The 13,045-nt window shown below is 33.8% G+C and overlaps 1 protein-coding gene across 1 annotated transcript; it reads left to right on the top strand.

Annotated features, from left to right (window-relative positions):
* Window positions 1-8,595: 8,595 nt before the first annotated feature.
* On the top strand, window positions 8,596-12,791 carry LOC112524909 (protein PLANT CADMIUM RESISTANCE 4-like). Its single transcript, XM_025134853.1, has 4 exons — window positions 8,596-9,265; window positions 9,400-9,471; window positions 9,863-10,075; window positions 12,578-12,791. Exons 1-4 carry the CDS (start codon window positions 8,596-8,598, stop codon window positions 12,661-12,663), a joined length of 1,041 nt encoding a protein of 346 aa, XP_024990621.1. The 3' UTR covers window positions 12,664-12,791.
* The last annotated feature ends 254 nt before the right edge of the window (window positions 12,792-13,045 follow it).

The raw sequence follows: 13,045 nt of genomic DNA, 5'->3' as shown, positions 1-13,045 counted from the left end.
TGGTAGTGAGTTGCATACTATTTTCTAGGTTGCCGAGGTAGCTCGATTCAATTATTCTGAATTTGGAAATGTAATGTCCTTTGATGCTACATTTCGTACCAACAGGTACGTATATGTTTCTTTATATGAAAATGACTTTTTTATAATTTTTAATGCTTCACATGTTTATTGTTTTAGACATTTCATGGTTTTTGTTCCGTTCACTGCAGTTGACAACCATAACTGCAATGTCGTTGTTGGATCGGCTTTGGCTGGACATGAACATGTTCCAAATTACAAATGGCTGCTGCAAGCATTTCAGAAAACACATTCGAAGCCCCTGATGATTCTTACCGACCAATGTCCTGCAATGAAGCAGGTAATTGCAACCGTCTTTCCCGATTCAAGACATAGGCTTTGTGATTGGCATATTATGAATAAAGTCCCCAACAAGGTTAGAAATTTTGCAAATGTGATATTATTCTATTTCTACTTTAGTTGCTTACATATTTAATTTACTTGCAGTTTAGTTATGATCTTTTTAATAACACCACGCTTAAGAAACAATTTTTCAAGCTGGTATGGAACATTCACATATCCCCTGATGAGTGTGACAGTAGATGGATGATTCTTATCGAGGAGTTATCCATTCAAGATCATCCATGGTTGAAAGATATGTTTGCTCTAAGATCCCAGTGGATCCTCACATATAAAGAGTTTCTAATGTGTTGCCTCATGAAGACAACGTCTAGGCCGAAAAGTGCGAACTCATTTTTAACTTTTTTTCAATGAGTGGGAACAATCTTTTTCAATTTATGTTGGGGATTGAATTTGCATTGGAGAAACAACGTAGGGAACAACGCCGTCTGGATTATCATACGAGGACTACCTTACCTAAATGGTTGACCTACAACAAGTTGGAGAGGCACGCTTGTGAGGTTTATACGTGTTCAATATTCTTTAAGGTGCAAACTGAGTTACACAGGGCGGCCTGAACATGTTCAATTAAGAGTGTCAATTCAGACGAGGAAGTTGACACATATTTAATTGAACATTTGGACAAAAGAGACGAGAAAATAGCATAGTATAAGGTATGCTTTAATACATAAACATGTTATTAGTTTTCTATGTTAATGTTTTATTTGAACAATGGTGCGATAATGATCTTAATTGTTTCAAATGTATATTTTGTCCAGGTTGTTCATAACTTGAAGGAGTCGACCATTATTTGTAGTTGCAATCATATCGGTCGACATGGTTATTTATCCAGACATGTTTTGAAAGTATTGTTAAATGCGGGTTAATAGTCCCTACAATGATCAATCTTCAATAAACTCTAACAATCCATGGCAATCTATGAAGAACATTAAAAACTCTTGAATGAATGTAGAGAGAGAAAGTCAAAGCATCCAAATAAAGTCAAACTGTATTTACGTAATCTGATGTTTACAATGAAGCTCATAACCAAAACACAAGGAACTCACCCTTTATATAGGGTCAAACATCTAGACAAAGTCAAAGTCAAAGTCAAACTATCCTATGAAAAGTCAAACACGATGACTTTAATACAATTATAGACAAAATTAACTTTCAAGACGAATACAATTTTACACTGACTTTCAGTCCTAATATTCACCCCCTTTGTATTCAGACTTGAAAGAATTTATGCGCTTTGAGTCTCGTTTGAATTTTGATGCTTTAAGCACACTATGTCTTCTTCAAAAATAAACTTCAACTTGAAAATTCAGATGAGAAAGATCTTCTAACATTCTCCCTTCGAATGTAGAACTGTGATGATCTTCTCTTTTGATAATATAGATCAGAAACAATAACGATCTTCAGAATTGATCTTCAGCAAACTGTTTTAAAATTAATCTTCACATTCAACAACTCTCAGACATTGTAGCATCGGAATAATCTTTTGTACATCATCTCTAGTCGCACTCCTTATGAGTCTTTTGCCAATTTTGATGTTACTCCCCCTTGATCTTTACAACAAATTCCCCTTATAATGTTCGGAATTGAACATTTCATTCATTATTACATACTCCCCCTTATAATGAAATGAGAATCATGACATCATACACAAGAATGAATGAAATTTTCCGTGAAAGCCGCCAATTCATGAAATTGTAAGTAGATCTTTTCAAATCCACTTGTTTAAACTTTTCAAATTAAGGGAATGAGAAGATAACAGCCAATTTCAATGTATGAAATTGTTTTCAATCTTATAAAAAGATTGGCCTCTGAGTATAACAGATATACTCAGTACAACGGATGTACTGTATATATGAGACTTTATGAGGCTCATCTCACCATGCTTCCATTCAATCATCGATAGCTTAATAATAGCATATCTATGAATGTTTTGGCAAAATAACATATAAAATGCAAAATCTGTGTAGTGTAGGAATATAAAGCAACGTATGCTTCTGTTTAGGCTCAAAATGATAAACCGTGTGGACTACACAAATTTATCAGACTCAATTCGTGATCAAAAAGACTTGAAGGGGGCACATATATCCTTCTGTTTCAATATCAACTTTTTCCGAATGAGAAATTGATAGATGGTGAGCTGCATACCCCAAATGTTATTGAAACACTTATCTGTTAAGAGATAAATGAGTAGCTGGTGGGATTGTGATAAGAATTGGCCTGGGCTTTGCGTTTTTCAATATTAGTCTTGAAAAAAATGAGAACTAATAGATTGTGTGGTATGCCCGAATTTAGAAGTTTGGAACAGGATCTTGTTTATTCTTTTGATCCTGACACAACTCTTGTCAATTCTTTTAGCTCACAACAACTACCTCTCTCATTTTCATTTTAATTTCAGCACACAAACCCTTTTGTATATAAAGCTCACTCAGATATGGTTGTTCTCATGGTAGGTTTGTCGGTTCTGACATTCCATTGAGGTAATTCACTCAGTCCCTCCTAAAAATTAACATTATGCACAGTTGATCACGAACAGTTGATCAAAAATATTATTGCAGATAAACACAATGATCAGATAAAAATTATTGATCAAGAAATTTGGCTTTAAGCACAATTAAAGAAAGAATGATGCGACAATGATTAGATTATTTGGTATGCAAGAGAAATGAATGAAGATCTATAAGAACAAGTTTACAGATTCAGATTAAAAAAACTGAAATGTATATCATTCAAAGAAAGAAAAGAAGAAAAGAAAAAAATATATCAGAAAATCAACTTTTGAATACAAACGAGCGTATTATCACCGAAAATGATTTATATAAGAGACGTGATAATAACAGTTTGAAGAATAGCTGAAACAGGCATTCAAGTTATATTCGATGAGAAATTACGCAAGTAAAATCTCAGGAAATACCTGTTCAGAAAATGTACTCGTTTTAAAAAAAATCACTTCTCGAAAACATTTATTGAACTTCTAGAGACTCCCCCTAGAAAGTAGATTATATAAATGATTCAATTCAACTCAAAAATTTAAAAAAAATAAGAAAACATGTTAAGCACGGTTCCTAAACTGAGTGTTTAGAAACCACACTCGGTAAAGCACGGGTCCTGAACTGTATTGTTYAGAAGCCTTGTTTGGAACATATTACAACTCTCCCTGCATTAGTGTATCACTAAAATGATATTCTAATCAGCGCAAACTTGACACACATGCAAAATCAGATCAAATAGATTTTGGTACCCAAATGAATTTGGGTCCTATTTTGTTAGTATCGAGCTGGGGTATGTTGTAACTTCCAAACCATCTATTTTTATTAAATGTCTTCTTTTTAGCACTTTGAATAGGATTATCAGTTACAAAATATGATCCATACCAACTATTATAATCATACCTGTTCTTACCCTTCAGTCCTTCTGATCTCTGTTGTCTGTACTCCATTTGTTGTATATATTCTTGTTCACAAAATCTGTTGATTTGCATGTGGAGCACATGATTCTTCTCTTGTTAAGACGAATCAAATCAGTAGTAGATCTTACAAAACAAGGAAGATGATTAGTAACAACAGGGGTACATGATGAAACAGATTCAGATTTACTGACCCAAATGCTTTTAATCTTAGAAGAATTATTAGGTGATCCAATAACATACCCTTGATAATACTGATTAGAAGAACGAGAATAGTTCTTAGAAATAGTTGATTTAGGGCTGCTTGAATAACTGTTCGATTTGGAACAGTCATAGAAGCTAGTTTTACACTGAGAAGGAGAACCAATTGAGCTTTGAGCACAAGAAAAGTCTTTGACTTTTTGTAAAAGCTGGTCTCTTTCAACAGTAACTAAATCAAACTTATTTTTAAGTTATGTTCTCATCTTCAGCTTCGTTTTAAGTTCTGTCTCTAGATCAGACAATTTCTTTGCAGTATCCAAAAACTTACCTTCTAATTCCTTCTTTAACTTTTCAAATACTTTCCGTTCTTTCTCAAATTTCTTTCTCTCTTCGTCTAAACTTCCCTTCTCATTTTCTGAAGCAATGTCATGCCATTTCTTTTTCTCTGTAAGCTCTTTGGCAATTGCAGCATGTTTCTTGACAATGTTTCTCTTTTTAAGAACAAACAGTCTTTTCTCTTCATCTAGTGCTTTCTACTTTTGTTCAACCTCTTTCTTTTCTTTATCAACCTTGGCTCGTTCCAAGATTAAGTTGTTCAAAATCTGAGATTTGATTCAAAAGAAATCTAGTGTTCAGCTCAAGAGAATTGATCTTATTTTCATAAGATAAGCATTCAGCATCAAATCGTTTCTCTAATTCAATAAACCTCTTTTTCTCTTTTTCAAAAACTGTTCTTTCAACATTGGAACTCTTTTCAGTTTCCAAAACCTTTTCTTTTTCTAAGTTCAGAAGCTTTCTTAACTCAATCTGATCACTTTCAGACTTATGAAATTTATCAGTTAAGTCATCAGTCTCAGTATGTTTTCTACCTGAAGAATTTCCCTCAGCTCTAGATTCACTCTGGACTTTTTGGAGTGTGTTAAACAAATCTTTATTAGATTTACTCCATGTTTTCAATTCAATATCATATTTTTTCTTACATCATCCAGAGATTTTTCAAGTTTATTAATTTGATACTTGGAATCATTCTCAACTTTTTTCAATGCTTCTTTATGCTCTTTTTGTAAATTTGCAATAAATTCCTCACTAGCATGATTCTCAGAAAACATGTTTATGTATTTGTCTTTATAGTCTACTATGCTCTTCTCCAGCTTGTATATCTGAACTCTCAACTCTTTATTCTCCTTCTCAAGAAAAGCTGCCATTAAGAAAATCAAGATTGATCAAATAAAGAATCTATGCAGTTCAAGAAATTGATCAAAGAAATACAATCAAAAAAATTACACTTCTCAAAATTCCTGGAAATCCTATATGATAAAATATGTTGAACAAGACTTAATATTCAAAAAGATAATGAACAAAAGGACATAGCCAAGGCTCTTAGCAAAGTTAGGCTAGGCTCAAACAAATTATGTAATGAAAAAGTGTCTAAATCACTCAAGATGTGCCTAAGCTCAAAACTATGCTCAAGCCTAAGTCTAAATCGCTCAAGACAATATCTAAATCACTCAAGACTATGTTCCTTAATCGCTCAAGACTGTTTTAAACCGCTCACAACTTGAGTCTTAATCACCCACAACAAAGAATTAAATCGCTCAAACTAAGTACTAAATCGCTCACACTATGTTTTAAACCGCTCACAACTTGAGTCTAAATCGCTCACTTCAAGAACTAAATCGCTCACTACTTGAAATAAATCGCTCACCACTAACTCTTAATCGCTCAACTCACTGCCTAAATCGCTCAAGGCTTAAAATACACCAAGTATAATCGCTCATTATATGAACTAAGTCGCTCAACTCACTGCCTAAATCGCTCAAGGCAGCTTCTGAATCTGATCAAATCTGCTCAAGGAATGTGCGAAGACAAACTAAATCGTTCATGGCAGTTTCTTAATCGTTCAAGTTGAATCTATACCTAAAAAATACATTTTGAGGAGATGGAGACGCGACCTTATGTCGATTGAACTACAAAACAACCTTCAAAGAATATGTGACGTAGGAGAAGATCAACATAGATTATTAAATGATACATTTGACGTTATCGATGATGTGTTGGACATATTAAGATATGACCAAGAGAAATTAGAATCATTTATGTCTATGATTAAAGACTTGGGGTATGATTTAGCGAAAAAGCGTACATATGAACCTTCGATGAAACGTAAAAGAACGTGGAATACAACAAATCTTTGGTTTTTCACGACCCGATAACATTGAGATACGTCCCGCTACAGGTATAAGGAACAAAAGGTGTGGAACATCCAAAAAAATGGTTGGTGCAGCTGAGAAAGCCGCGGTGAAGAGTAGTTGGCCTAAGAGGATATGTAGGGAGGATGTAAGTTGTTGTCTAAACACGATATCTGTAACTGTCAAGCGAAGAAAAAGTAGGACTATCTCGTTTTTGATGTTTTTGAGCCATTTGCTTTAATATAATTCCCATTTTCATGTTTGCTCAAGTTTTCGATCGCGTGGAATCACTATTGCTTGCCGGTTTTTATTATGGAGTTATATTTAAGATGATTTTTTTATTTAAATGCTTACTGAAATGAGAAAAGTTCATCAGTGACTCAAAAACCATTTATGTATTCATGAGAAAAAATCAAAATATCCGTTTGATATAAAGTAATACCTGAACATTTGTCTAAGAAACCTCGAAATACCAGACTAACATATCCTTTAACGTATTTGTTCCAAACTACTAACAAAAAGAACAACTATTTAGTAGATATGATGTGAAATATGACGCCGTCTCAGTTTCTAAATGCTTGCGAACCTTGTTTCCCTGTTGGCCTGTGCATATTTAAGCAAATGTGTTTTCTCTTTCACATCCAATGAGCTAAACTTTTCACAGTCTGTTATCATAAATGATCGTCTTAGGTTGATCTCTGAAAGCAAAAGTTTCGTTGTGTATTTCCTTCTCAATAATTGCAGTTGTTTCACTTGGTTTGGTCATTCCACATCAAGGCCTGATTTCCATCTGTAAGGCAATTCCCCCATATAGTACTCGATATGACGCATCAAGAAAACACCACAATCATGTGAATTCTGTTAGTGCACCATATCAATACAAACTTGACCGGATCTAAACCAAAAAATTCCTCATACAATGCATGGCCTACTTTTTGAAGATGTTGTATCAGCAGGAAGTGCTGCAAGAACTAGTTCAAACTGAGACTCAAACCATAAAATAAATAGACATATGATTATTGAAGTAAAATTCCAGTTTGTTTAATATTTCTCACTAGAAGACCAAGTTGTAATGTAAACTTTCAAGACTTGCTGTCCAGGGGAGGTAACGGAATGTTGGTAAACTTATCATATAAGACCATTGAAGGAATACAACAAAAGCTTTTCAATTAAAAAATAAGCAGAACAATTATAATCATAAGTTGAAATAATGATATTTCAAGATCTGATGGTCCATTCATTTCCATTAGTTGCTATTTAGAATAAATTTTATTAAATGAAGTACTAAAGCATAGAATGATAACAAAGGTAAGCTAATAATAATGTAGAATCTACAATGCAAGAAAGATAAAGGAAAACCAAGCATTGATAGTTTTCAAAGTTAATTCCCAAGTTTCTATATTGGAGGAAAGTGAATGGAAATGGCCTTAGGACTACTTCTTTAGTATGATCAAATAATTGTATGTTTGTATGCAAATATATGTAAAACAGTGAAACCATATTTACCGGTTACAACAAATGCAACCCAAATCTGTAGTAGTAAATTAATTCTAGGTGATCAAGTACTAATGTTGGAGAAGAAAATAGTATATGTAGAACTGTAAAACGAAATGGGAACAGCTATCGATCAAGGCACAAACAAGAAAAAAACCAGTTGTCGAAGATGAGTAGATCAAAGAGAGAGAAGTCGTTGATCTTGGATGCAACCCATTTGTTTAAAACAGTAAACATATCGGTTGATCCAACAAGAGGAGCAGATATTGATGGAGGGAGTACTAAACAAATCTTTGTGTAGTGCCATTTTTGTTTAGATTGAGGAAGCAAGGGAGAAAAAGGAGATGGAAATGAGAAAGGGGGCGGGATGGTGAGGAAGGGAGGACTATGGGAAAAAAAGGTAAAAGGAGAATAAATCTGTTGAGTCTATATGACTTAACTTTTAGAGTTGATCGAATACGTCATGTTTGTGGACGTTAAGCTACTTCCGAACAGCTTTATATAGCTTACCGAATAAGCCATAATCTCTATGCAGTCCATTAAGCTCTCACCGAACAGCCCCTAAGCTTGACAACTATTTCCAACATTATATAAAATGAAAATAAAAAATCCATGTTACCAAACCCAATAATTCTTTATGTAATCCCAACTGTATATATGAGTAATTTTTATTTATAATCTAGTTATTCAATAATAAAAATAATGCAGGTATATATAAATACTTGTTCCCCATGAAAGACAGCTGACACTCATGTCTCTATTGCTCGACTGCTTGCTATAAAGAAGTTAGATTCATATCATTTAATTGGATCATATGCCCTCTTGCATTTCCTTTGGTACTCCAACGAAACCAATAAAAGCTTTAAAGTCTTGCAAATAACTCGAGATAAAATGGGCCGTCTCGAAGCTAATCCAGTCCCTCTGTCCTCCGATCAAACCCCAGTCCAACCACCACCACAAGGCTATCCAAACCACCATGACAACCCACTGTCATCACCACCACCACCACCACCACCACCACCACCACCATCAGATGCTTATGTCACCGATAATATTCAGAATACGAACAGCCCACTATCCACTCGTTCTTACGTACCTCAACCTACTGAACAGCCACCGCCACCTCACCAATCACCGGCATCCTACCCGCCTCACCTATCACCGGCATCCTACCCACCTCAACAATCCCCGGCATCCTACCCACCTCCGCCACAACATGCAGCCTACCCACCGGAAACCTACCAACCCCAGCCACAACCCACGAGCTTCCCACCTCTGCACCAACCAACGAACTACCCGCCTCAGGAACAACATGCAGCCTACCCACCTCAGGAACAACCTGTTGCCTACCCATCTCAGCAGCCGTCGGCAGCCTACTCATCTCAGCAGCCAACCTCATGTAATGTTCAGCCGCAGGTGGTCAACTACGGAGGGACGATTGGATATCAGACGCCGGTGCCAATGGGTACTCCCAATGGGATCCCCATTGGAGCTCAATATCTTGCTCCCACTCAGGGATGGAGTACTGGTCTTTTGGACTGCATGGAAGATCCTGAAAATGGTGATTCTAACTCTCTCAATGTCAAAACTAAACTATTTAACTCCAATACTTAAAATTTGTATATCGATGTTCTTTTCATCATATCATATAAACCTATAAACTATCCTTTTTTATTGGTATTTGTTCTTTAACAGCTATCATGACGTTGTGTTTCCCATGCGTAACGTTCGGACAGATCGCAGAGATCGTCGACAATGGCCAAACTTGTAAGCTACATTGCACATTTTAGTTTGTTTCATATATTTGCATTTTACAACAAAGAAAATCATCTTCCTGTGATGCCATATTCTGTCCCTAAATAACCGGTGCTCATATACATCTTACCCTTCCGAACTCTTCCTCTATACTAAATATATTATATTGTGTTCGTTTAGTTTGGTTTAGAATCGAATACATTCAGGGCTACCGGAAGTTTTACAAGCTATTAACTTCAAGACCTCGTTAGAACAGTTTAGTAGTATGCATGGCAGTGGACACCCACGATTATGAAAGTAGTTCGTCCCTGAAAGGATTTTAATTTGCATCATATAGGAATTTAATGCTATTTTGTGTCCCTATTAAAGGTGTTTTAATTGATTTTACAATATTTTGTTGCAGCATGTGCGACAAGCGGACTCATCTACGGTTTAATAGCAGCCTTTATTGGAATTCCTTGCATAATGTCATGCTCATACCGCACCAAGATCAGGAGCCGCTACGGCCTGATGGAGACTCCGGCACCCGACTGGGCGATACACTTCTTTTGCGAGTATTGTGCTCTTTGTCAAGAATACCGAGAACTCAAGTCCCACGGCATGGACCCTGCTATAGGTACGTTAGTTATTGCATTTTGTTGCGAATTTTAACAAACAAAATCCTTTTTCATCTTTAATTTGTTTATATATAAAGAAAGAGACTTGGGATCACGTGGATCACGCTGTTTTCGTGAGACCCGTGAAATCATTTTTTTACACTTGAAATTTCACAGCAAAATGCTGTGAAGGTAATATTTACAGTGTTTTTGTTGTGAAGGTTCGACTTTTTTTACCTTCACAACGTTTTGCTGTGAAATTTTAAATGTAAAAAGGTGGTCTCACGAGCCTCACGCGATCCCAAGTCTGTCTCTCTCTCTCTCTCTCTCTATCTATATATATATATATATATATATATGTACACTTCAATTTTTGTATATTGCTAATGATTTTAGGAGCACATTTTAATTATTTTATTAATGCTTTACAATAAGAATATTGTTTTTACAACAAGTTGATTTATTTTATATTCAGAACATAATAATTATAAACCTACATTACAATAAAACCTAATTTGTTTATGTTTTTATGTTGCTTCCTAGCTACTATTCCTCCAACGTGCAATAACATGTTTCTATTACAAGTTTATTTTTCACACTCAAAAATATAATAATTAATTTATGAATAAAGTTTACTTTTGATTCTTAATATTTACAATTTTTAATCGACGTTATTTTTAAATTTTAAAAACTTTAATTTTCTTTTTTATCGTTGTCAATCTCCAACGATTTTGATCTCTCAGTCTAACAGTCATTGACTTTTTTTAGTACAGTTAAATGAGGGGAATTTTTTTGTCATTTTCATTATTTAATTTCTTATCTCTTATTAAAATCTAAAAGACATTTATATTTTTTAATTTTAAATTGTAAAACGAAGAAAAGTAAAAAATACATGTTAAATTTTTAATTTTAACAAAAGTTCAATTTTTTTTTCATTTTACTGTTCAAAATTTAAACTAGAAATTGATTTTTAATTTTAGAATAAAAATAAGAATGAAAATAACTAAAATACCTCTTATTTAACATGTTTTAACATAAAAAGTAAAGGACAACTAAATGAAGGAACCAAAGTTGTTGGAAATTAACAAACTTGAGAAAACAAATCCGAGTTTTTGAATTTTAATGTATATATTATCATATACTTTTTCGTTAAAATAAATGACTATTTTTAAAATTAAATAATTATAATTCATTAAACTTCCAATATGTCTTGATCATATATCAAGAATATTTTAAAGTTAAAAAGACTTAGAGAAATTCTATCGTGGATATTTATTTCAAGAGGTAAAGTTTGGGAAGAATTTTTCCACCATATAAATTACATTAAAGATACGATACACTTCACAAAATAAAAGCTTTGAACAAATAACTGAAAAAACAAAAAAATGTATCATATAATCACATATACTAAACATGTAATCTACTGAAAATTACATTCAAATTCAAGAAAATTGTAACAACTATCACATAACATGAGTAACTTAGTTAGCTAAGGGGTACGGTAACTTTGTCCGAAAATAATACAGGTTTTGGGTTCGATCTCCGGTCTCTCTCCAGTATTAATCACTGAATGACTCAGAAAATGACCCTCAAATTGGTGTTGGACACAGGTTTCATGTGCTATACAACTTTGTGAATAAAATATATAGCATATTTTGTGAGTAAAATAATCTTCCTTAAATGGAAATTATTATAATTTTATTCTTTAAAATATATTGTTATAAACACTAAAATAAAAGTTTTGAAGGGAGCTTAAAAGTGTTTGATTTTGATGCAATTTATCGTTTTTCATAGAAAAAGTTAAGAGATGTGTTTCCTAGTCCTTTGCATATCGGATTCGTTTTTATGTTTCAGAGTTATAATAATGTTACAAACAAAATTGTGAAGACGTTGCATTTTTGTACGCAATCATTAAATATGTGAAATGCAATGGGTTCTTTTTGCAAATCCTTGATTGATGTTTGTCGCTAAAAGCTAATTAACATTGCTAGCTGTAATTTTAGCGACAAATTATATATTCCTATCGTTGTATTCAGGACTTGTCATGGGGTTTCTGATGTCATGTGCTGAAATACTAAAAAAATACCCCTATGTTGATTTTTTAAACAAACATAAGGTATGATTTTCTAAAGGGTTTGAGACCTAGTCAAATGAGGTCGCTCATCCCACGCCGAAGGAATTAAAACAGTCAAGAGAGAAGGGATGAGGAACAATAGGAATCTACTTGGTTGTTCACTTGTTTGATGACCATATTCACGCTCTCCTTCTTTAATTAGAATAGTCGTTTAGTTGATGTCCTGAATGGCTTGGACCTGCTGTTTATAGCCCATATGATTAGACGAAAGCTAATAACATAAAAACTCGACGCCCCTTCGGCTTATGATGCCCTGTATTGTCATACGGTCTGTACATGGCCTGGTTGTATTTTGCAACAAAACAATCTACCATGGTCGTTTCCGGCCGTATGCCTTTGTTGATTCACATTTTTCTTGTAATTAACTACTTTCAAATTTCACATTTAGGATGGCAAGGAAATATGTCGAGGAATCAACAGATGGCGAAGTATCAAACGATGACTCCTCCGATGAACCAAACAATGATGGGTTAAACAAACATGACTTGATATTTGAAGATTATTGTTTTTCCCGTATATTTGTTATCATTATATTTCATTTAATTTCAACTGAATTCAACTACACATCGTATTTTTTTGAATTATGATCATGTTTATTTTTTTTTTGGTTCAATATTTACTGTTTCAATAAAGGTTGTCAAAATATTCCGGGTCATTTAAGACCCTTTAAAAGTTTTTAACCAAAATAAACTCTATTCTTTGGGCTAATATTTGTTCGTTCTTTATTATATGAATAATGTCTTTAGGCCTCTTAATTGAATAGTATTAAGGAAATGCATGGATGATAAGATAATCGGTATGTGAAACTCATTTATTTTATAATTTTATTCAGGAATCAAGATTATATGGATTGTAT

The sequence above is a fragment of the Cynara cardunculus genome, assembly GCF_001531365.2.
Source record: "Cynara cardunculus var. scolymus isolate 2C chromosome LG 13, CcrdV1, whole genome shotgun sequence".
Lineage (NCBI taxonomy): Eukaryota > Viridiplantae > Streptophyta > Magnoliopsida > Asterales > Asteraceae > Cynara > Cynara cardunculus.
This window is presented reverse-complemented; position numbering and strand designations above follow the sequence as displayed.

Bases quoted from the DNA above. Each gene is read 5' to 3' on its own strand.
- LOC112524909 (XM_025134853.1), top strand. From the start codon at position 8,596: ATGGGCCGTCTCGAAGCTAATCCAGTCCCTCTGTCCTCCGATCAAACC. The intron at 9,266-9,399 runs GTGATTCTAACT...GTTCTTTAACAG, and splicing joins CATGGAAGATCCTGAAAATG to CTATCATGACGTTGTGTTTC. The intron at 9,472-9,862 runs GTAAGCTACATT...ATTTTGTTGCAG, and splicing joins CGTCGACAATGGCCAAACTT to CATGTGCGACAAGCGGACTC.